The 27,210-nt window shown below is 35.3% G+C and overlaps 1 protein-coding gene across 5 annotated transcripts in view; it reads right to left on the bottom strand.

The window, feature by feature from the left end:
• Positions 1 to 27,210, bottom strand: part of SGCZ (sarcoglycan zeta) — a 1,098,717-nt gene that overhangs the window by 197,450 nt on the left and 874,057 nt on the right. For all 5 annotated transcript variants that reach the window (XM_045455204.1, XM_045455238.1, XM_045455211.1 and 2 more), the window contains exon 3: positions 15,364 to 15,465. In XM_045455204.1, the coding sequence (XP_045311160.1) occupies positions 15,364 to 15,465 (102 nt within the window). The remainder of the gene's footprint in view (positions 1 to 15,363; positions 15,466 to 27,210) is intronic.

Raw genomic sequence — 27,210 nt, 5'->3', positions numbered from 1 at the left:
GACTGAGCCACGCAGGTGCCCCATAAAATTCTTAATTAACCAAAAATAATAGTTTATAGTCTTCCTTATTAAAACCATATACCTGTCCATTAATTTGAAGATTTTTGAAATGACATAAAAGGTTAGATGTCTGATTCACTATTCAGCTAATTCAACATTATTCCAAATAAAATATAGAGCACTTGGAAAGTTTAGAATTACTTTCTCTGCAAAATCCTTTGGCTATATTGGATTATTTCACACATTCTCTCTGATAAACTCTGTTATCTGTCATAATCAAGAATATTTTGACTTCCTTTCCCTGATTTAGATTTTCATGATCAAAAGAAAGAGCCAGTATGATGAAACTGTAGTAAACTGAGTGACATGCAACATGAAATACTGATTGTAAATCATAGATAGATGAAGAGGGTACGAAGTTCGTGGTGTTACATCAGCACTGATCTTAAAAAGATAAAAAAGCAAGACATGCAGACATTTGATTAAATTATGTTAAATTCTTCCTTTCTTACTTCAGGATAAAATTAAAAATAATAAAAAAATTAAGAATCTAATTCACTTCCCAAATACTTCCTAGCAAGGAATGCAACGGCAGACAATTACTAATTACATCTAAGGTTATTAAAGGGAACTACTTGCACTACTTTACTTTTCAAGAAATAAGAAAAAGATAAAGAGAGTAAATGAGCTTAACCTACATATTTCATCAGAAAAAAATACTGCTACAATAACTTTTACTCAACTAATAACTAGTGCATAGGTAGGCATGACACTGAATATAGGGCATACAAGAGCTGTGACATTTAATTAACTATTCCTCTTATTGTCTCCTTCCTTATTTTCCAGTCATTTAAATTTCTAAATTAGTACTTTTGTGACCTGGTTAAAGACTAGAACCATGTAATTCAGCCTTAGAGTGGTGTCAGGGTCAAAGAAACAGTTCACAGCACAAAGTAAATTTTAACAGTTCAAAACCTTAATTTGCATATCTCAAAATCTATGAAAAGAATCTGAATATATAATTATTTTTTTGCCCGATCCATGTTTATAGAATCTGACAAATGCCTCTAGTACTTTCCAGTTTTTTTTCTCCCTCTCTCCACTCTTTTTCTCCTTCCTGAATTATGTAGGTTGACCTAGCCTTTTTTTTTTTTTTTAAGCAAAAAAACCTCTTTCCTCTAGGTTTTTAACTAAAGACAAAACAGAGGAAATTACAATATTCTCTGGGGTCCTGAAAACTAGGGCCTTGAAATGAGTTCAAAATTTGGACCAGATATATATCCTTGTTTAATAACTTAAAAAACACAGAAGTGTCTAACTTAAATGTATAATCTATTCCCATGTTTCATTTAGTTATCTAATGTAAATTTTATTAACAAATTAGTGAGCATTTTTCCATCATGTTTTCCTTTTTTTTATTAAAAATACATAAACATATATTTACGTAGAATTTTTTCATTGTACTTGAAATGGAAGGAAAGAGAAAAATAAGACAAGTGCAAGTCATTTTTGCACTTGTCTTATTTTTGGTAAAATGCTTGTTATTATATAAACAGATTAAAGCAAAACAACGTTAAATGTGACCATACAATAGTTTGATATACACTTTTTATTATATAAAAGCATTTTACCATATTGCATACCAAAATGTAAGACTCCATCTCCGTAAAACTTTTGTGAGATCATTAAAAATTAAAAAAAATAGTGTGTGACTACATCTGTTCATTTTATTTATTTTTAATATTTTAATGTTTATTATTTTTGACAGAGACAGAGTGCGAGTGGGGGAGGGGCAGAGAGAGAGGGAGACGCAGAATTTGAAGCAGGCTCCAGGTTCTGAGCTGTCAGCACAGAGCCTACTGAGGTGCTTGAACCCAGAAACCATGAGATCATGACCTGAGCCAAAGTCAGACACTTAAATGACTGAGCTACCTAGGTGCTCCGATATCTGTTTGTTTTAAAGGATTAATCCAGGAAATGACAGAAATCCAAATTTGTGCAAATGTTATGACAGAAGAACTCTCCTATGATGTAGGGGGAAAATAAACCAAAATAGTCACCAAATGTTGAATTGGAGCCAGAGGACCTAAGTCCACTGGAAATCTACAGAAATCTTTTTCTTTTAATTTTTTTTATTTTTTCAATATATGAAGTTTATTGTCAAATTGGTTTCCATACAACACCCTACAGAAATCTTATAGACATAAGTGGACATAGGACATAGAACAAGGGTTGAAGCCATATATATGTGTATACGTATATATATATATATATATATATATATATATATATATACACATGTGTATGTATATATATACACATATATATATCCATATATATATACATGTGTATGTATATATATATACACATATATATATCCATATATATGTGTATATGTATGTGTGTGTATACACACACATACATATACACATATATATACCTTAAAGAGTCAACCAAAAAACTGTTGGAACCAATCAACAAATCTGTGAAGTTTCAGGATATAAATTTAAATTTCTAAAACCAGGATGATCAAGGGCAACATATGGATTTGTTGTAATAAAAACGTTACATTTAGCATTAATAAAATTAATAAAACCACAATTACATCGAACATAATTTGTTCTTTCTTTCCGTTTTTTTTTTTTCAACGTTTATTTATTTTTTTTGGGACAGAGAGAGACAGAGCATGAACGGGGGAGGGGCAGAGAGAGAGGGAGACACAGAATCGGAAACAGGCTCCAGGCTCCGAGCCATCAGCCCAGAGCCCGACGCGGGGCTCGAACTCACGGACCGCGAGATCGTGACCTGGCTGAAGTCGGACGCTTAACCGACTGCACCACCCAGGCGCCCCTGTTCTTTCTCTTATTAATCTCTGGAAATTTCAAGATCTTGGTATGTGTTGATAAATTTGTGATAAATATTACTTATTTTGTCACACAGGTGCTATTTAAAGCAGTTTCTGGTTTATAGGAGGTTGTTTTTACTTCAAAAGATTTCAATTGCTATGGAGATGGAACATTAACAAGTAGAAATTATACTCTAAATTTTTCAATTATTTTATTAATGCAAATCAAAGGAAAATCAGAGAAGTGAGGAAGAAATATCTGAAAATGCAAAATCGTGACTATAATAAATTGAGTCTTTACAGTGATGAAGCATACAGTGAAGCATACTATGATAAAATATGGACAGAAAGGTAGTTACATACGGTATTTATAATTGGATTTTATTTTGATAGCTCTCCTGAGTATACAAAGAGAACAGTGTAGGATGACACTAAAAATATTGGTCAAAACCAGTGTTTTTCAAGGTATAATGTTTGGAAAAACCAGTGTTTTTCGAGGAGTAACAGAGGTCCAACAGATTCCTATCAGGCTGAGCCAGATCTCCATATCCATTTGCTTTATATTGCTTTTGTTTTGTGTAAGATTTCATTTGAAGAAACAATCTTATATCTAAAATCATTTCTAAACCATCAATTGAGTAAATACACATACTGTAATTTGTAATAATTAAGAGTAATGGATTTTAGTATTAAAGTACAGAACACTTCTGGGGTGCATAGGTGGCTCAGCCAATTGAACGTCTGACTTTTGATTTCAGCTCAAGTCATGGTCTCACGGTTTGTGAGACTGAGCCATGTGGGGGGCTCTGTACTGACAGCACGGAGCCTGCTTGGGATTCTCTCTCTCTCTCTCTCAACAATAAATAAATAAACACTAAAAAAAGATGCTGAATATATATAAATATATTTAAAAATATATCTGTGGTTCAGTATAATGCCTTTAATAAAATTTCTAACATTCTATGTCTTAGAATTATTAAATGAATGCCCAATGCGTTAAAATACAGCAACCCAAAATAATGGGTAAGAATGAAGATCTTTTTCAGTTAATAAAATCTGTTTATTATTTTTAAGAAATGAATTTTATTAATTTGAAATACAGTATACTAAGCAAAAGGAAGATAACATACACGGTTTAGAGTATCAGTGCCTTAAGGATAAATTTCAAATTTCTTCGCCTTCCAACCCTGAATGTGTAAAGCCTAAGCTGCATTCCAAATCAATGTTTCTCTGCTCCTTGATGTCTTTATCCTCCAAATATTTTTTGCTTACTCATCTCCCTAAAGTATCTTTTAAAACTATATCCACTCAAACACTAAGCTAATATTTAAAACAGTTTTGGGATGTACAATTTAATATTTACAGGGGACAAACTATCTGACACTACCTATTGTATATATATTTTAAATGTATTTTTTGGAATGCTCCAATTTTATAGAACTGTACACTGAACTCATCTAAATGATAGAACACATCTGCCATATAACCTAAATCATCAGTAAAACTAGTTTTACTTTCTATCAGAAAAATGTTTGATGTGTCATTTCAAATATATCAATATTGTCTCATCATAACTAACCTATTTTTGATATAACTCTAAAGAGAGAGGTTTTTTGCCATGAGTTAATGCATACACTGCCCTTTCAACGGTTCTTACCTGGCCACCGACACTTTCCAGTCTCTATGTTTTTTTACATTTATTTATCGGCTCTATCTATCTATCAGCTATCAACTTTAAACTTGTACTTCATGTGCAATGTATCCTCAAACTCCTTCATTGTTGTTTAACCAGTCACTTCTCCCCTACTTTAAATTTCTTATGTAATCAACAGTGTTTTTAAAAATGTAAAAAAAAAAAAAGATTGATGACAGTCTTTACCTTTTGTAACATAAGAAAAAAAAGTGGTCGATGGTAGTGAGAAAAAGAGAAGTAGCAACTACAGCATCATTCTCAGGCAGATGAAATTTACGAAAGAGTGTACTGGAAACTTGAGAGTCTGGAAACAGATATCCATGTCTTGGTACCTCCTGCAAAGTCTTGGAACACCCTTAGTCTATGCCTGCCTGGGTTTGAGGCCGTTGACTTATAGTATTCCTCTTATCAAACCGAGCTGTCTATTTACTGTTTTTTAAACAATGGTTTTTAAAAATTATTTTCTTGTTCATAAAAATTATGCAATTTGAAATTCAAGTCCCAATCATTCTTTAAATCCCAGATGAAATTCTTTCATATGGAGGCATATGAGCTCGATCTATGGATACTTATCTAGTGTGCAAGACCCAAATTCAAGTGAAAAGAAAATACTGTCCCTAAGATTTTTCCAAAACTAAGTTCCCAGGCCTGACTTCTAAGGACAAAGCACTTAAGAAAAAAGAAATATTCTGTAAACTAAGAAAAACAATATAATCAAGGAACAACCCATTCATAAGAAACATAAGGCAGATCATTTTGTTGCTCAAGTGCAGACAGGATCATAATAAACCCATAAAGCTCTGAAAATTCAAAACTAGATCTTCTGTTCTCTTTAATTCTTTTTAGTGAATGCAAGCAAGACCTACTTTGTCTCTTTATAAGTTAATATGACTATTTCTTATGCTATCTATGGTAATTCTAGGATCTAATTCACCATATGTGTTTATATTGGTTAAAAATTTGTGTAACAAATACAGAATATTAGGAGTGATATGGTTACCTATTCCATTTATCTAATGTGACAGCAACATCCTTTTGAGTGGTTTTAACGTATATTTTTGGAATACACAAACCATTCGTTCTCTCAATAAAATATTCACTGAGATGTGTGTATTTTTTGTATGCACATATACTAATAAAAAGTTTAAAATTTCACTGGACATTTAATCTACCAGGCACAGCTGGAGGAAGTGGTCAAAACACATGGTTGTTGCTTTCATGGTATTCACACCTTGTATATTTTGTCCTTTGAAATTCAAATAGAGTGTTACATATTCCCCACTGCCGAATCCATTACATCTGAGACACTTGAGAGAAAAGAAAAAAATACCTTGCCAAAAATTCATTGACCATACTATTTGAGTAGCTAATAACCAGGATAGCGGTTTTCAACTCACACACATGACATGGCCATTGAATCAATGTAGTGGGTTGCAACAAATATACATTTACATATTAATAATTTATATCACTATTTAATAATTATAATATATAACTCTATTAATTTTATTTAATTAATTAAAATTATAATTAATATTAATGTATTAATTCAGTTGAAGTTAAAATAGAATGGCCTTGCTAGAATATATTAATTAGGAAAAAAATCTGAGTACCTCATGCTACAATGTAAAATATCTTTCTTCCTGTGGCTCATATTCAAAGAAGTTTGTAAAACACTGAGCTAATGTATGTGTTGCTAATATATTCTCTGTAGTCTGCTCCCAGAACTTTGGACATTTTCAGAGAATCCCTCACTTCATCATGATGGCAATGATCCTGCATACCAATAGTGCACCCACACACTCAGGTAGATATACAAATTTGGGGTAATGAAGTAATCTACTAGCTGGAGAATAATTTCCTTTAGCTCCATTATATGCAATGATACGGATGTGTGATTAAAATTCCATTCACTAGAGAGTGGCATTCGCTATCACAAGGGTCTGTTTTTTATCTCATGCAAGAAAAACTCTTAAAAGGCCTAAGTACTTATTTTAAAACAAAATGCATAGCAAGGATTTTAGAAAAAAAATAATCCTTTGTAGAAAGTATGGAATGTTTCAGAAAACAGTAATAATAATAATAATAGAATTCTGAAGAAATCTCCTTCACCTTCTTTCTGACAAGACTTTGCTTGTTCCACTCCCTGATGTAGAGATTCCACAGCAGTTAAGGGCATGGGTTATAAGTATATGGCAGACCCGGATTTGATCTGTGCCCCCAACTTTTTGTGATACTCAGTTAAGTTATATAACTTCTTTGAGCTGCATGCTTTTTCTCATCTGTAAAATGAATGTAATAATGTCTCCTTCATTTGAACTGCTGTTAGAATCGGATAAGAATGCATACCAGGCCCTTCACAGAGCAGTTAGCTTATGGAAGAGACTTAATAATTGGTAGCAGGAGCTATTCAAGATGAATAGCTTAATTATTTGTTCTCCTTCAGGAAGGTAATTCCTAACACTGACTCATATTGTTATATCAGACTATTGTGAGGCATTAAAAGATGTGTAATACTTATTAGCACCTTAATTTTACTCTATGTTTAATATAACCCTGCTCCAGGTTCTCTGCAACAGATTGTAAAAAAGATAAAAATTTGATACGGTAATAACAGCAACCTTAGCTAACACGTGTTTCTCTTTTGTTCTAGGTTTGCTATTTCATTATCTCACATATTTTCTTGGAAAGTAGTAAAGGTAGGGCTGTGTGTGTGTGCGTGTGTGTGTGTGCGTGTGTTGGTGAAGAGAAACTACAGGTAACTTGTTTACATATTTGTTTGAAAAGGCAGCTGATTAAATATGAAGCGATGGGAGAATCTTTATTTCTCTGTAAGGCTTCTGCGGTGTTTTAGAGACCATACGAGTGAGAGGACAATCACCATCTTTAGAAAAAAAAAAACACACACACACAGTAAGTAGAACTCTTTTGGGGTTTCCCTAGAGTTTTGTTTTGTTTGTTTTGTTGTTTTGCTTTTTAGTCCAAGGAATATTACCCCTGGAAAGCTAATTTCACCTACATTTATATATTCAGCACTTTCACACTGTCTCCTGGTTTAATGAAAATGTCCTATCATGGTATTATTATTTTTTCTCTCATCCCTAAGCAAGGTCCACTCTCCACTATGCTCAAAGCATCCCCATACTTTCTTCTATGCGTCCAAACTAGCACTCCACACACATAATTAGAAACATGGGTTTCCTGGAGAATATGTTAAAAGGATTAATTTCGAGAGTCTGATGAATTGTTAAAAGCAGTGAATCAAGATAGGAAGATTGGGATTCTAGTCAGAGTATTAAGACTTAAGTTGCAAAATTTAAGGCAGCTGGATTGCCATTTGCAAATAAAGACAGTAGCCCCTCCTGGATAGCAGTATGAATTAAGTAAGGTGATATGAGCAAAAACACTTTGTAAAGTGCAAATTTAATGTTCAGGATTGTTTATTAAAAAATTGCTATCTCATGAACAAAAAAAGATTATCCCAGGAATAAAATACTTTGATATTTGGAGACCTTTTCATGAAATGCAATCAATACATTAAACTTAAAAATAAAACTCCTATTAATAGATATATTCAAATGTGCTAAAAACTGTTTCTGACTAGAGTATAATCAAACTAATAATGGATGGATAAATTTTCAATCTTCATGTTACTTGGCCTATCAGAAACAATTCTCTATCAACCTGGAAACACTTTCTTCTTTCTGCTTCTAGGATACTACGCTCTTTTGGTTTTCCTCCCACCTCAGTCTACTTTCCTTCTCAATTCGTGTTTGATTCTTACACTTCTTCCAAACTATTCAAATTTGGATACTCAAGGATTCATTCAATAAACTTCCTTATGTTTTCTATTTTACACCCACTTACTTGATATTCTTGTCTAATCTCATGTATTGAGATCAGATAGATATATAGATAGACAGACAGACAATGTCTCTAATTTATATCTCTAGCCTGCACCTCTAACATGAGATCTAGACTCATGGATCTACCTGTTTAACCTGAAATCCATGTCCTTCTAATAGGCAAATTAACAGTTTCAAAAATGTGCTCACAATCTTCCCTGATTCCCTACTTTCCCCCAATTGGTTAATAGCAACTACTCAGAACAAAAAAAAAAAAAAAAACTAATATCATATTAGATCGTCTCTTATTCTCACATCCTATTTATAGTGTTCCAGCAAATCCTTAAACTCTACTTTCAAAATACAGTCTTTGATGATAATACATATCACATAGTAAGGACTGAATGAGCTACAAAGTGCAAAGCATTTAATATAATGTTTGAATTTCATCAAAAATAATAATATTCCTTGGGTTGGATACTACTATTAGTTTAATAATAAAAATATTAGGGTCTACTATGAACTTTATTTTGCCTATGATAAAAATAAGGCACAGAGAAGTCAAATAAGGTAATTTAGTCACAACGGCTAATCAACAGAGCCAGAATTTGAAACCAGGAATTTGATTCTAGAATGGTAGTATAAGCTGAATGTTAGCTGTTATTATTAAAAATCATTGTCTAAATGACCAGAAGAATGATTTTAAATATAATAGAAATAATAAGATTTCAAGAAAATGGCCAGAATATATCCATACCAAAAGAACAGCTTTTTTACATACACACAGATGCCAATGAGAAAAGCAATTGGAGAAGGCACTCCTGTGTGCAGTAAGAACCATAATATGATTGACAACAAATCTGTAATGCTAATGTAAAAAGGAATATTAAGAAATGTTCCTAAGCACTACAAGGTATGTTTTTGAAAAAAAAAAAATCAAAAGAGAAGCTATGCTCCTAGATAGGATAACTCAAAACTATAAAGATGTCAATTTCCCACAAATTAAATTAACCATAATTAAGTTCTCAACAGGAATTTTTATGAAACTTGACAGCTGATTATTAAGTTCATTTGGAACAGAAAGTGCACAATAGGCAAAAACTTTTGAAAAAGAGCAATAAAAAAGAACTGCTCTCACAGTTATAAAAAAAAATGTTTCTTAAAGTTTGATTTTAGTCAAGTATGTCAATAGACAGAACTGACAGACCAGAAATAAATCTATGTTTAAGAATGCAGTGTATAAGAAAAGTCATATTTTCAGATCAGCGATGGAAAATAGACTACATTCTAGTATTAGGGGCTATGGCCATGGTTAGGGGGAGAGAAAGAAGGGTAGGAAGGAGGGAGGGAAGGAAAGATCTTACCTAAAACTATACATTGAAATACAAAAGTTTCCAACAACTTCTCTCCTTCACTACTTAACAGGTTAAACTACAGTTATTTTTTTAATCATTTTTTTTTCTTGGAAAAGCCAACAATTTATTGATGTAAGCATATGCCATAAACTTGAAAAAGTGGAAGCCAGGAGAAAAAAAGATTATTTCATAGCAGCTTGTAACAGCTATCCCTCTCCAACTTTCGTCTATATCCCCAGAAGAAAAGAAGGAATGTTAATATATTTCAGAGAAGTCTAACCTAAATAAACCAGTGTGGATAGAAGAAAAGAGGGTGATAATGTAGATGGTACTAAAAAAATCTACCAAGAATTTATATACCACTGGAAGAATTCTGCAGAGGCAGAAAGGACCACTAAGACCCATGGAATTAAAATAGTCCACATATGGTTGGCATGTGATTTAGTAGAACCTCAGGCAGGGAAAGCAGTCCCCAACTATCTTCCCCTTCCCACCAACTATCTCACTGGGGAGACAAAGTAACTAGACTGTGATTCCTTGTTTCAAATTGTGACTCGTTGGAGATCACTCAAACTAGGTCAGGCAAGTGCTTTAAGTTTTAGAATTATAAATTTTTAATTTTAGTAAAACCATAGCTCAAAGACAATAAAAATAACCTAATATGATTTACAAGGAGACTATCGATCTATGGAAAAGTCTGAGAATCAGAACAACCTCCTTCCTTATACATAAAAGAAAAGAATTAGAGGGAGCAAGGGCAAAATTCATACGGAGGAAAATCAACCAATGACATGGAAGAAAACTGTAGATGATGACAGTTACTTGCATGCAGAGGAAAAATAAAGAGTTTAAAAGTAATTCGAGAAACGATGATAGCTGTGGACGACAAAGATGATCCAACATAAGAATGGTTGCTTTCTCTGCAGTGAAGACCTGAACAAATAAAAATGAAAGATACTGAGTGATATGATAGACAACATTTCCCTCAAATAAAATAGCAAAAATGTATTGGCAGAATGTATTCAGGCAGAACATTCATGTCATCAGCAGGAGAAACATCCATACTAGGCTGCCTTCAGACTTTTTCTGGCAATACTCAGTGGTGGAATTTAATAGAGCAATTAGTTAACAGGAGAAGAAGGGATGAACCATTAATAATATTCCCAGAAGAGATAAAGACAATAGTCAGGCACCTTCAGCATGAAATATTTCAAAGATTAACAAACAAAACTCATTAGCAATGAGATATAAGTAAGGAGGGAATGATTAGAATAATGAACTCAGTCATGAAGACGCCATAACAAAAGGAGTTGGTGGTTAATACTGCAGCCATCTATCTGTAGAATTAAGACCAATGTGCCAACACAATTAAAGTTGCAGAACAGAATGTAAATATTATGAACTGTGACAAAGTTAAAATAATATAATTATCAAAAAAAAATGAAAATGAAGAGGGGTAAGGACAAATTGGAGAGGAGCTAATCACCTCAGATTGCACGGCAGGGAGTTAATGAACACTGTCTGAGATTAAAACGTGGAGCTAATGCATTCAGCTTCTTAATGATATTCATAGTCTTTTATTCTTAACCATAAAGACAATTTTTTTAAAGATACTCTTGTGAAGAAATATTTAAGCTTAGCAATTCTTTCCCATTTATTTCATATTTTTCTTCTATTAAAGCATGTATATATTAATTATAAATAGCATGCTCATGCCTCTTTATTTACCCTTTTATTGGTGTGGATGTGTATTTATATAATTTGGTAATGTTTATCATATGTTAATAGTTTTTTTTCTGAGTGTAAAGATTTCGGAATGATATGTGTTTTTAACTTGAAGATGTTATAGTAAAATAATAAACACTCAGACACTTACATGTAAAATGATAATGATAAAAATGATGATAATAAAATGGTTACAGAAGTCTGAAGATTTCTATTTGTATGAATTTGTTTGTAGAGAGGAGGTTTACCAAGGTACCTGAAAGATACAGGGTCAGGAGATCACCATGTTGTGTAAACAGGAAAGAGGTTTTCTGTATTTGCCTGGCCCCATTGCTTTCTGTCTGAACTCTATAAAGAATAACTGAACACACAAGGCCAAAAACTGCCACCAAGAACTGGGCATCAAGGTTTTGAAGCCAAGTGAAAAGACTGAAGGGGAGAGCATAGCCTTACTCCCAGCCCGTCTAAAACAGAGTCCCAAGGGCTCAAATTTTAACTTTGCTTTGCGGTAGAATTACTGGAATTGAAATTCTCTGGTAGCAGTTTCCCCAGCACAATTATCAGTCCATCATGAAGGATGCTGGGATAGGGGTCAATGGTAAGGTACCGCTTAATTAAGGATCCTTGAACAGGAAAAAAAAAAATTAACAAGATAACTGTTCAGTGACTATTAGATGAGGCACGGTAACACAAAAAGTTCTAGAGAATTGAATGATGCAAAATTTTGGGGCAATCATCCCTGAAATGCAGGCAATTTAATCACCTTAGTTCTCTGGACTTATAAAACCTTGGGAAATATGCTCTACTTACATTTTTTTGAAAGAACCTGGTGATTATTTGCCCTAATTTCCTGATAGTTAAAAGATTCTGACCTAATGTTAATCACGTGCATTGAAGTTTGACTCAAAATCTTACTATCATTGTTATCATTTATGGTAAGGTAACCTTAAAACCCATATCCTTTGTACTTTGCCTATCTGAAAAACTACATATGTAACTTCACAAATGTTAGGTAAGTACTTACTCCCTGAAAATAATGTTGCTAATTCCGAAATATGCAGTGAATTCTAATATATCTCAAACACAGAATGTAATGTGTTTTTCTGTGTACTGATAATGATGAACCACTCAAAAAAGGCTGATTTTTTAAAAGCATGAAGAAGAGAGTAAACTGTGATTTATAACAGTAAACTTCAAATATCTATACTGGTGAGAGAAGGAGACAAATTAACTTAGAGTAGAAACAGCCCATCGTTTACTGTTATAGGAGACTAGATGTGTGTGTCTGTGGGCAACTGAGTTTTTTTGACTGATAGAAATCTGTGTAATAGTATGCGATTAAACACCTCCATACGTAGGAAGTTACTTTAAATAAGAAAATTCTTTATTTCAGAGTGGCATACTAATCAACTATAAAGAAAGGGACCCACTGCCATTAATGCAGGAAAACACACACACAAACAGGTGCAAATCAAAACTGCAGGGAAAAAATTCATACAAAGTAAAATTAATACATATAATAGAATATAGTGTATTTTTCTCATATTAATTGAATCCTTATAAGTACCTTTTGAATTTAATAGATTTCCTTAACTTAGACCTACAGGGACTTTGATATATTATCAGAAAAATATTCAAATACACAAAAGTGTGTGCAAATCCTGAAATGTATAATAGGGTTTATAAAGATCTCATTCTTACTAGTATTACTGGAATTTGTGCATTCTTTCTTAACCGAAGAAGTATTTTGATACATTGCTATGAAACTCACTGTATTAATGAGAAAACTCAGGCTCAGAGAAACTGGCTGGCTTTTTAAAGCAGTAAGTGGGCTTTACGGCAGAGAACAAAGCACTGCCTACGTTCATGGGCAAGAGAATCCTAACGTGGGAACTGCTGATGAAAGATATATATTTTCTCTTCATTTTAAATATTTATTTTTATGGTGCATGTGTAAAGAAATGTTCAAAGAGGAAATGAGTCTCTATTCTTTCTGCCAACACCAGGCCTCCTGTCTGTTGACGGCCCAAGCTACTACCTGTGTGTGCTGTGCTGGCTTTTGCCTTCACTGGAAGATGGAGGAGAAGAGGGGGGACAGGGGGACAAACAACATGTCTGGGATGTGAAAGGGAGCACAGAGGTTTCAATCAGCACAGTGAGATTTGGAAAGGCTTATGAACTTGAGGTTGCAAACTTCCCCAGGGATAAAGGTCAGGAAGCCTGACTGCCACCACCTCCCATTTCGAAGCTATCACATCAGTGGACCCTTTCTTATTTGGTCCACTGAGGGAGTAAACACAGATCCAGTTTCCCAGGAGAATCCTGGTGCACAGGTGTTGTTATACTCTCAAAAATGTTTCAACTGGGAAGATAAATACTATGACCTGCCTGTTGGCAAAGGGCTTAACGATCCTTCTGTTAAGATGGAATCCTGGGCAGCCACTCTGAATTAATCTAAATGGCTTCAAGGATCAATCTTTGCTGTCCCCGGACTTATCAATGGGATCATTTTCAAAGAAGTTCCTGCCTATGATTATTCTCACCTTCCTGTGTTCAGTAATTCCTTGGTTTCCATGGATAAGTTTTCATTTCTTCAAATACTAAGTTGTTGAATAGTACCGAACACAAGAAAAAAAAAAGTAAATAACTGTGAGTGGTGGTGATTTCCAGTAGGAGGGAAGGTGCTAACTTGGGTATGCCCACTATTTTTTTCAGCGTTCATAAAAAAAAAAAAATAAGAAAACAAAGACACAACTTGTATCTTTTAAATTTAAGCAGTTTTTATAGTAAGGTCAGGTGTTCATACATGTGTCTATGGTATTATTCACCTGCCCCAAATCCAGCAGGTAAGGTGATCTCAGTGATAAATTTCTAGTACCGAGAATAGCAGTCAATACGGTGCATGTGTGAAGCTCTGAAGGTTTGTATATAATAACAAAATAAAACTTAAAGTTAATATAATTCACCTAATTGGAAGTTTTATGAAAAAGAATCCTCTGTTCTGTTTTCACTATGAGATTTAAAGGAAAAAAAAATCACTTTGAAGGAAATGATCAAATTATGGCTTACTATGAAACCCCTTTGCTATTATATTACATTGGTAATATTTAAAGATGATTCTAGTCTAAAATAGAGTTTCATATTTATGAAGTAAGGTTAATAATCTTTCCACATTTTATATAATAACAAGCTTTCCGTTTTTTCCATTCTTACTGGATTTTCACACTTACACACATATGCCTAATAGTTTCTAGTTATATTTTTTGGTATCCAATAATACTTTCTGAAAAGTAACACACAAAAGCCAAAATGTATAACGGCTAAGCTATAATCTTGATTTTTAGCATGCTGGTAAGTGATAAAATACTCGTAAGGCACACATACACACACCCACACATTTGAAAGAATAAATATTCGTGTTTGTTTTAAATACTGTTCATCCAGAAATAACTTTAATTTCTATAGTAAAACTTTTCCTCATCTTTTTTTTTAGAAAATGCACGTTCATTTGAGCTGAAAAGATCTATAATATATTGAAATAAAGTCATTTATTCAAGTCAATGTTTCCTGCAAAAATTACCCATGATGTATCAAGTGCCCCTTTTGAAATTACCATGATGTTGTATTTTTAACTTCTATTGAAAATAGAGGCAAATTTATAGACTAACAAAAGCAACACTGCAGTTTAATTCAAAAATGGTTCTCTAATTTGTCTGTTTCAAACTAACCTTCTCCACTGGTTTTTCAATTGTTTCCTTGTTTTCATTTCTTCAAATAAATCTTTAACTTCAGGACACTAAATACATACTGAAGAGATAAGGGGGTTCTGGCCTCCTATTTCAAGCTAAAACATAACCTCTAAATTATCTTTTACATTAAGCCAAAGCCAATGTCACATACCTTTCGGGAATGAATTTCTTTCACATACAATGGAAGTAGAAACTCAGATATACCTTCAAGTCGGATTCCCTTCTTGGTGACTCTCAGATTTCCCATACCATCCTACAAGCAACGAAATATAGTTCACTTTTAGGTTCGTTAGAGAATGAATAACTGGCCATAATTTTCTTAGGGCTAAACTGAGAAAACAGTAAGCTTAAATCAGTGATGATTTAAGGAAAATGAGAGACTGAATCTACTTAATGAATGATTGCAGCAGTCTGCATGCATATAGAGGGCTCTGTGTAAAATGAAAAGACCTCGTATCTTTTCATAGCTCTATCAGAGACTAGGATTTATCTATGAATAAACCCTTTACTTTCTTCATGCATTAGCCAGTTTAACTCTTTTTGGGGGTATAAAGATACTTGCCACCTGATTATTGGAAACAAATTTTGTTTGCAGAGAGTTCTAATAATATTTTTACATTACAGTTATACACATATTTCTACAATATTCAAATAGTCACATTTGTGGAATGATTTCAACAAGTACTTAATAATTGGCTAGTGTAAGTAAGCATGATATTTCTGTATTCAAATTAAGTTTATAACCTCTCCTTTAGAAAACAACACGCTATAAGGAGGATAAAACAAGTATATAAATAACACTTATGAGAAAGAATAACATGAATTTAAAAAGTAAGAACACAGTACCATGGGAATTAAGGAATGATTTCAAATTTGATAAGAGAATAGACAATTTCTCATGGAAGAGATGAACTATGAGAAGGACCTTAAGAATATGGAGTTCCGACAGGAGATGTCCGTAGAGGGAGAAACAGAATGAACATCCTGTAATATTAAGAAATAGCATGACATCCAATCCGGCTCATATATGTACTTTATAATACTGTAAGAGAATACTGTAAGAGAAAACAACTGGAGTTATGTTTTGAAGCCAGAGAAAGGAAAGCCATGAATGCAAAGGTAAGAAGTCTGTACTTACGTCAAACTCCAGAAGAAAAAACATAAAAGTTCTTGAACAGCTCAAGGGCTTGGAATTATCAGAGTTAAGCTTTAAGATTAATCTGGTAGAGGCACTATGTGGGGCTAACTGACAGAGAATCAGTAATAAGGCACAACTCGGTAATAAGTGTAAGGAATATGGTGGAAGAAAAGCTTATGAGACTGGGTGACTAATTTTATCTGAAAATACTGAAAACAGGGACATTTATGACTAATCCCAGGTTTCGTGACTATGACTAAATAAGGAAATGTGGTGATTTTTTAAAGTGGAATAACAAATTTTGTAGGCTCAATGACAAACATGATTGTAGCTTTGGACTTTCTAACTTTGAGGTATCATCGAAAATTCAGATATTTATCCATCAACTAGCACATCTGTAAAAAGTGGGTTGCAGAGTGACAATCGCTTAAGGCATGTCTGAATCTACTATGATGGATGAGCAAGTGTTCTCTGGGGAAGGTACCTATAAAACAAAGGAGAAACTCTTAGATAATGACTAGGTCTATGGGTGGGAAAGGACTATTTCATACATGAAATAAGGGTATGATCAGTATAAGAAGAAAGCCAAGAAATTATCATGGCCCCAGTCTCTGCCACCTGCCCCTACGTCCCACCACCAAAGAAAGCCAATGATGTAGTATAGCAAGGAATAGAATTTTGAGTAAGAATTAAAGCCCTTTTTTAAAGTCTCACAAGGAAAATGACTACTGAGAAAGGGAGAGAGATTTTGAGGTGGTCGAGCCTAAATCCTCTAATGGAAGGACAGAGTCATCAATTCTGGTTGAAATAAACTTGGGATGGGATGAAGGAATTCATTTATTGAGACTCAAACCTAAAACTGACCCTGGAAATGTCTAATAGGGAATTGACTAATTTTTTTTTTTTAAGAGAATTTCAAGTTTCACTGAAGACTTATTCAGATGAGAAAGTTGATCTACTTTTGTTGGGATGGCACACCCCAGGTTCTCCGAGACAGTGCTGGTTTATCCCACTTTTATAGTGTCCTCTTTCACTTTCAAAAGTGAAAAGTGTTTCTGATTTAGACATCAACTACATCGTCACCTGTTTACTGGCTCTAATTAGTACCATTTTGCAACATCACAGCTATCAACAAACAGAAACTGGCAAAATTAACAGGGAAAGAGACTCAAAAAGGAAGATTTGCTAACAGGAATGGCAAAAGTCCTAGGTATGGGGTTTGCCAAAGTACCACAAAATGATGCCCCTCCAATGCCTGACCATCATTTTTCTCATTGGGTAGAGACAAAGTAAAGTCAGTACAGTAATGTGGGACAGTAAAAAGAGCACAGGGTCAAGGAATGACAGCTGATGACCCATTAATGATTAAATTCAGCAGGAGTTAAGAAATATGAGAAATGTTAAGACAGGTTTATCATCAGAAAATGGAAATTTGAATTTTGAGATCTTGAAGGTTGACAAAAATTTCAGACAGCATGAAACCTAAAGAACATCTGAGCGGGGGTAGGAGAAGCAGAGTGGAGATCGAACTTTCTGTAATTCAGAAAGAACATTCTAAATGACACTTGGCTTTAAAATATTATTTTGTCCCTGAGTGATTTTCTTGACTAAATCTCACACAGTGACTGTCCACATATATTCTCAAATGTCTGCCGGAAGGAAGTGTTCGAAATGTTCCCCATGAAGTTGCTATGGAAACATCTAGTGCAACGTTTAGTCAAACTCAGAACAAGAGAAATAAATTCTATCATAAACATAATTCCCAATTCACACTAATCTTAAAAAATGTTTTCATAAGATAACCATCTTAAATAAAGTAACTGGACATCCAGTTAACCAGGATATTATTGGTGCCATATGCATCTTTAATTTTAGAAAGCTTTTAATCTTCAGCTCAATGTTTTCTTCTTATATTTTCTATATGATACGTAACTTGAGGCATATAAATATATCTCACTTAAATTAGATGAAGTAGATACCCCCTGTATAAATGTAGGCTTCTTATGGTAGAACTGTGTTTTGAATCTAACCTCACTCAAGCATGTCCATTTGTCCCTCCTTTTATTTCTCCTGTATTGTATTTAAAAAAATGAATATTCAAGTTCTTCCATATTATCTACATGTAGTTATAAAATATATAAGAATTCATAACATATATACAGTATGTAATCACCCTGGTCTTCACAGGCATGTGCCAAGTCCATTAATAATTTATAAGATGGGGAATCCTGGAAAGATGGCGGGGAGGAGGACTCTGGGCTCACCACACGTCCTGCTGACAACTTAGATTTCACCTACACCTGCCTAAATAACCCAGAAAACCGCCAGAAGACTAGCAGAACGGAGTCTCTGGAGCCAAGCGCAGACGAGAGGCCCACGGAAGAGGGTGGGAAGGGCAGCAAGGCTGTGCGCGCTCCACGGACTGGTGGGAGGGAGCCGGGGCAGAGGGGCGGACCTCTGGCCAAGCAGATCCCCCGAGTCTGGCTGGCAAAAGCGGAGGGGCCGGACTGAGTGTGTTGGTACAGCAAGCAGGACCTGACATCTGGAAGGTTATAAGCTAACAGCTCTGCTCCGAGAACGGGAGGGCTGGAGGACAACGGGAGGGAGGGTTGTTGAGCCCCAGACGACACAGCACAGCTTGGTGGGGAACAAAGGAACTCCCTGGCGCCATCTCCCTCACCCATCCTCCAGCCAAAATCCCAAAGGGAACCAGTTCCTGCCAGGGAACTTGCTTGCAGTGCGCAAACACCCAACGCTGTGCTTCTGCGGATCCATCCCTCCCGCAGGTCTGACTCCCTCCAGGTGCCGCAGGGCCCCTCCCAAAGCGGATCTCCAAAGGAAGAGCTAGCTGAGCCTGCCCATCCCGCCCCTCTGCACCTTGCCGATCCACCCCAGCTAATACTACAGATCCCGAGCACCAAAAGCCTGGCAGTGTGCAAGTAGGCTAGATGGGCCGCGCCACCCCACAGTGAATCCCGCCCCTAGGAGAGGGGAAGAGAAGGCACACACCAGTCTGACTGTGGCCCCAGTGGTGGGCAGGGGGCAGACATCAGGTCTGACTGCGGCCCCGCCCACCAACGCAAGTTATTCAAGACAGCACAGGGGAAGTGCCCCGAAGTCCCACACTACTCCAGGGACTATCCAAAATGACCAAACGGAAGAAATCCCCACAAAAGAATCTCCAGGAAATAACAACAGCTAATGAACTGATCAAAAAGGATTTAAACAATATAACAGAAACTGAATTTAGAATAATAGTCATAAAATTAATCGCTGGGCTTGAAAACAGTATAAAGGACAGCAGAGAATCTATTGCTACAGAGAACAAGGGACTAAGGAACAGACAGGAGGAGCTAAAAAATGCTATCAATGAACTGCAAGATAAAATGGAGACAACTACGGCTCGGATTGAAGAGGCAGAGGAGAGAATAGGTGAACTAGAAGATAAAATTATGGAAAAAGAAGAAGCTGAGAAAAAGAGAGATGAAAAAATCCAGGAGTATGAGCGGAAAATTAGAGAACTAAGTGATGCACTAAAGAGAAATAATATACGCATAATTGGTATTCCAGAGGAGGAAGAGAGAGGGAAAGGTGCTGAATGTGTACTTGAAGAAATAATAGCTGAGAATTTCCCGGATCGGGGGAAGGAAAAAGGCATTGAAATCCAAGAGGCACAGAGAACTCCCTTCAGACGTAACTTGAATCAATCTTCTGCACGACATATCATAGTGAAACTGGCAAAATACAAGGATAAAGAGAAAATTCTGAAAGCAACTAGAGATAAACGTGCTCTAACATATAAAGGGAGACTCATAAGACTCGTGACTGATCTCTCTACTGCAACTTGGCAGGCCAGAAAGGCATGGCAGATCTTCAATATGGTGAACAGAAAAAATACGCAGCCGAGAATCCTTTATCCAGTAAGTCTGTCATTTAGAATAGAAGGAGAGATAAAGGTCTTCCCAAACAAACAAAAACTGAAGGAATTCGTCACCACTAAACCAGCCCTACAAGAGATCCTAAGGGGGATCCTGTGAGACAAAGTACCAGAGACATCGCTAAAAGCATGAAACCTATGAACATCACAATGACTCTAATCCCATATCTTTCTATAATAACACTGAATGTAAATGGACTAAATGCGCCAACCAAAAGACATAGGGTATCAGAATGGATAAAAAAACAAGACCCATCTATTTGCTGTCTACAAGAGACTCATTTGAGACCTGAGGACACCTTCAGACTGAGAGTGAGGGGATGGAGAACTATTTATCATGCTACTGGAAGTCAAAAGAAAGCTGGAGTAGCCATACTTATATCAGACAAACTAGACTTTAAATTAAAGGCTGTAACAAGAGATGAAGAAGGGCATTATATAATAATCACAGGGTCTATCCATCAGGAAGAGCTAACAATTATAAATGTCTATGTGCCGAATACCGGAGCCCCCAAATATATAAAACAATTACTCACAAACATAAGCAACCTTATTGATATGAATGTGGGAATTGCAGGGAACTTTAACACTCCACTTACAAAAATGGATAGATCATCTAGACACACGGTCAATAAAGAAACAAGGGCCCTGAATGATACATCGGATCAGATGGACTTGACAGATATATTTAGAACTCTGCATCCCAAAGCAACAGAATATACTTTCTTCTCAAGTGCATATGGAACATTCTCCAAGATAGATCACATACTGGGTTACAAAACAGCCCTTCATAAGTATACAGAACTGAAACCATACCATACATACTTTCAGACCACAATGCTATGAAGCTTGAAATCGACCACAGGAAAAAGTCTGGAAAACCTCCAAAAGCATGGAGGTTAAAGAACACCCTACTAAAGAATGAATGGGTCAACCAGGCAATTGGAGAAAAAAATTAAAAATATATGGAAACAAATGAAAATGAAAATACAACAATCCAAACGCTTTGGGATGCAGCGAAGGCAGTCCTGAGAGGAAAATACATTGCAATCTAGGCCTACCTAAAGAAACAAGAAAAATCCCAAATACAAAATCTAACAGCACACCTAAAGGAAATAGAAGCAGAACAGCAAAGACAGCCTAAATCCAGCAGAAGAAGAGAAATAATAAAGATCAGAGCAGAAATAAACAATATAGAATCTAAAAAAACTGTAGAGCAGATCAATGAAACCAAGAGTTGGTTTTTTGAAAAAATAGACAAAATTGATAAATCTCTAGCCAGGCTTCTCAAAAAGAAAAGGGAGATGACCCAAATAGATAAAATCATGAATGAAAATGGAATTATTACAACCAATCCCTCACAGATACAAGCAATTATCAGGGAATACTATGAAAAATGATATGCCAACAAACTGGACAACCTGGAAGAAATGGACAAATTCCTAAACACCCACACGCTTCCAAAACTCAATCAGGAGGAAATAGAAAGCTTGAACAGACCCATAACCAGTGAAGAAATTGAATCAGTCATCAAAAATCTCCCAACAAATAAGAGTCCAGGACCAGATGGCTTCCCAGGGGAGTTCTACCAGACGTTCAAAGCAGAGAATATACCTATCCTTCTCAAGCTATTCCAAAAAATAGAAAGGGAAGGAAAAATTCCAGACTCATTCTATGAAGCCAGTATTACTTTGATTCCTAAACCAGACAGAGACCCAGTAAAAAAAGAGAACTATAGGCCAATATCCCTGATGAATGGATGCAAAAATTCTCAATAAGATACTAGCAAATCGAATTCAACAACATATAAAAAGAATTATTCACCATGATCAAGTGGGATTCATTCCTGGGATGCAGGGCTGGTTCAACATTCGCAAATCAATCAATGTGATACATCACATTAATAAAAGAAAAGAGAAGAACCATATGATCCTGTCAATCGATGCAGAAAAGGCCTATGACAAAATTCAGCAACCTTTCTTAATAAAAACCCTTGAGAAAGTCGGGATAGAAGGAACATATTTAAACATCATAAAAGCCATTTATGAAAAGCCCACAGCTAACATCATCCTCAATGGGGAAAAACTGAGAGCTTTTTCCCTGAGATCAGGAACACGACAGGGATGTCCACTCTCACCACTGTTGTTTAACATAGTGTTGGAAGTTCTAGCATCAGCAATCAGACAACAAAAGGAAATCAAAGGCATCAAAATTGGCAAAGATGAAGTTAAGCTTTCGCTTTTTGCAGATGACATGATATTATACATGGAAAATCCGATAGACTCCACCAAAAGTCTGCTAGAACTGATACATGAATTTAGCAAAGTTGCAGGATACAAAAATCAATATACAGAAATCAGTTGCATTCTTATACACTAATAATGAAGCAACAGAAAGACAAATGAAGAAACTGATCCCATTCACAATGGCACCAAGAAGCATAAAATACCTAGGAATAAATCTAACCAAAGATGTAAAAGATCTGTATGCTGAAAACTATAGAAAGCTTATGAAGGAAATTGAAGAAGATAGAAAGAAAGGGAAATACATTCCGTGCTCATGGATTGGAAGAATAAATATTGTTAAAATGTCAATACTATCCAAAGCTATCTACACATTCAATGCAATCCCAATCAAAATTGCACCAGCATTCTTCTTGAAACTAAAACAAGCAATCCTACATTTCATATGGAACCACAAAAGGCCTCGAATAGCCAAAGTAATTTTGAAGAAGAAGACCAAAGCAGGAGGCATCACAATCCCAGACTTTAGCCTCTACTACAAAGCTGTAATCATTAAGACAGCATGGTATTGGCACAAAAAGAGACACACAGAACAATGGAATAGAATAGAAACCCCAGAACTAGACCCACAAACGTATGGCCAACTCATCTTTGACAAAGCAGGAAAGAACATCCAATGGAAAAAAGACAGTCTCTTTAACAAAGGGTGCTGGGAGAACTGGACAGCAACATGCAGAAGACTGAAACTAGACCATTTTCTCACACCATTCACAAAAATAAACTCAAAATGGATAAAGGACCTGAATGTGAAACAGGAAACCATCAAAACCCTAGAGCAGAAAGGAGGAAAAAACCTCTGTGACCTGAGCCGTAGCAATCTCTTACTTGACACATCTCCAAAGGCAAGGGAATTGAAAGCAAAAATGAACTACTGGGACCTTATGAAGATAAAAAGCTTCTGCACAGCAAAGGAAACAACCAACAAAACTAAAAGGCAACCAACGGAATGGGAAAAGATATTTGCAAATGACATATCGGACAAAGGGCTAGTATCCAAAATCTATAAAGAGCTCACCAAACTCCACACCCGAAAAACAAATAACCCAGTGAAGAAATGGGCAGAAAACATGAATAGACACTTCTCTAAAGAAGACATCCGGATGGCCAACAGGCACATGAAAAGATGCTCAACGTCGCTCTCATCAGGGAAATACAAATCAAAACCACACTCATATATCACCTCACACCAGTCAGAGTGGCCAAAATGAACAAATCAGGAGACTCTAGATGCTGGAGAGGATGTGGAGAAACGGGAACCCTCTTGCACTGTTGGTGGGAATGCAAATTGGTGCAGCCGCTCTGGAAAGCAGTGTGGAGGTTCCTCAGAAAATTAAAAATAGACCTACCCTGTGACCCAGCAATAGCACTGCTAGGAATTTATCCAAGGGATACAGGAGTACTGATGCATAGGGGCACTTTTACCCCAATGTTTACAGCAGCACTCTCAACAATAGCCAAATTGTGGAAAGAGCCTAAATGTCCATCAACTGATGAATGGATAAAGAAATTGTGGTTTATATACACAATGGAATACTACATGGCAATGAGAAAAAATGAAATATGGCCTTTTGTAGCAACATGGATGGAACTGGAGAGTGTGATGCTAAGTGAAATAAGCCATACAGAGAAAGACAGATACCATATGGTTTCACTCTTATGTGGATCCTGAGAAACTTAACAGAAACCCATGGGGGAGGGGAAGGAAAAAAAAAAAAAAAAGAGGTTAGAGTGGGAGAGAGCCAAAGCATAAGAGACTCTTAAAAACTGAGAACAAACTGAGGGTTGATGGGGGGTGGGAAGGAGGGGAGGGTGGGTGATGTGTACTGAGGAGGGCACATTTTGGGATGAGCACTGGGTGTTGTATGGAAACCATTTTGACAACAAATTTCATATATTAAAAAAAAAAAAAAAGAAATTGTGGTTTATATACACAATGGAGTACTATGGGGGCAATGAGAAAGAATGAAATATGGCCCTTTGTAGCAACGTGGATGGAACTGGAGAGTGTGATGTTAAATGAAATAAGCCATACAGAGAAAGACAGATACCATATGGTTTCACTCTTATGTGGATCCTGAGAAACTTAACAGAAACCCATGGGGGAGGGGAAGGAAAAAAAAAAGAGGTTAGATTGGAAGAGAGCCAAAGCATAAGAGACTCTTAAACTGAGAACAAACTGAGGGTTGATGGGGGGTGGGAGGGAGGGTAGGGTGGGTGATGGGTATTGAGGAGGGCACCTTTTGGGATGAGCACTGGGTGTTGTATGGAAACCAATTTGACAATAAACTTCATATATTGAATAAAAATAATTGATAAGATGGTTTCCCTTCTGCAGGAGCATTAGAAAGTGATTGTATTCTATTGCTATACTCTCCTGATCCACGATATTCTTGGTCCCTTCCACTCTAAAAGGGAAAAAAACACTTCTGTATTTGCTGTTCAGGATGACATTGCCGCGACACCAGAAATTGGAGAATTGAATATACTTATGGCTCAGGTCTCAACCTTGGCTCTGTCGTCTTCATCCTATGTAAGCTTGAACCACTTAACTAATCTCTTTGTGCCTTAAATATGTCATCAGTAAATGCAGTAAAAACACCCCTTAATGTATTTGTGGCAATGGCTGCATGAGGATATAAAAAGCTTAGCATAATGCCTAACTTATGTAGAAATAAGCAATAGCCTTAGCTGTTATTAACATTTTACTAAAAATAATTTAAATTGTTGTCCCATCATTACTATAAAATTCATATAGTTTATTTTCAGAGAGATTATTTTTGAACCTTAGTAGTCTCTACAACAAGCTTTATCATCATTATGGTTACGATGCAGTTATTTATTATCTATTAATTTTACAAATCACTTAACTATTTTTCACAGACAGTGTAGTGTCATTTTAGAAAGGAATGTGGAGCCAGACAGCTTGGGTTTGAAAATTTCTACTCTGAACATGCAAAGTACTATATTTGTATTTTTTCATAAAAGGTATCATATTCTGCTTGCAGTTTTAATTCACTATGTATACATTTTTATCTCTTCTTGAAAAGTTAATTATTTTATTTTGTATGTATTTGCTCTTTCTTCTACCAGAGTCTGTCCAACAGTGGTTTGTATGAAGTATGTGGTCACTAAATGCATGAGTATTTAACTTATCAGTAAAATTTAGACCTTAGCTCGGTAAAAGTTAAAACAAAAATTAAATTGATATCCTTATAAAAATTATGTCATCACTAAAATTTATACAATTTATTTTTAGAAACTGCAGACAATCTTTATTATAGTGTTCATGCATTTTATTTTATTGGACAAGGTGGAAGATACTTTGTTGAGAAATATTCTCTCTGGAATTTATTAGGAAATATTGACATTAAAATAAATCATAGATATGTATGTAAACAAAGAGAACATTGATCGCATGTCGTATTAATTTAAAATCCACACTCATAACATTGCAATGTTTTCAATCTAGTGTAGTCTGTCCTCACACAAGATTCTTTTTAACTCTTAGCTGATTGGTATTAGAAGAGCTGTTTAGATGCCACTAACCAGGATTTGAGTTATGCCTTAACAGGCAAATGTAACTCTCAAAGTAATAAGCATGTTGACATGGATTGAGAAAAAAAATTTTAAATTGTTGGATCATTAAATAATATAGAAAATCTGGGACTTGATTTTTATTTATTTATTTATTTATTTATTTATTTATTTATTTATTTATTTTTGAGACACAGACAAAGGACAAGTGAGGGAGGGAGGGGTACAGAGAGAGAGGGAGACAGGATCCTAAGTGAGCTCAGCACTGACAGCAGAGAGCCTGATGCAGGGCTGGAACTCACAAACCATGGGATCATGACCTAAGCCAAACAAAGTCAGCTGCTTAGCCGACTGAGCCACCCAGGCGCCCCAATTATTTAAAAAGTTTTCTAAGAAAATTGAAAGATTCCAGTAGCCAGGAGATAATCAAATATATATATTACATGAATATATTTTTTCTGGTAAAAACCAAAAATAAACTTCTTCCAAATTGCTAAGATCATTTCAAAAGAAAGGGATTAGAAAGGGAGACAAATACATGTACTTTTATGGCTTTGATTATTTAATGATATTCATTCTATACTTCAATTTGCATGAGGAAATGACCTTAAAAAGGCTATTTAGAGATAAACTGAAGTCTAGTAAGATAAATTATTGGTGAGACCTTGGGAATTAAATATTTTTAATAAAGTAAAGAACCGTACAAGGAAATGGTTCTATTCCATTTTTTGAAAACAATTACAAACCACTTTTGAGTGTCTTTTGTTATTGATTCTTTATTATATGCCAATTTCCCTTAAATATTGTTTAATTCCCAACTCCTAATTAAAGAAGAAATTCTCTTTAAAATATGTAGGCATTTTTCTTTCTTTTTCGTACCTGTTTTAAGCTGGTGTTATTTATAATTTATAATGAGCTGTTTTTCCCCAAGCACAAGAAAAAGAACAAACAAAATGTAAGTTGACAGCCTGCTTTATATGTACATTTTTACTGTGTTGTTTGCTATAAGGCTGTATTTTATTTTCCTTTTAATTGGACTGCCTTATTCCTGTCCATTATTAGAAAATGAACTCTATGGTGATAAGA

This window comes from Leopardus geoffroyi, chromosome B1 (genome assembly GCF_018350155.1).
Source record: "Leopardus geoffroyi isolate Oge1 chromosome B1, O.geoffroyi_Oge1_pat1.0, whole genome shotgun sequence".
Classification (NCBI taxonomy): domain Eukaryota; kingdom Metazoa; phylum Chordata; class Mammalia; order Carnivora; family Felidae; genus Leopardus; species Leopardus geoffroyi.
The sequence above is the reverse complement of the archived record's forward strand: the minus strand, read 5'-3'. Positions and strand labels throughout refer to the sequence as shown.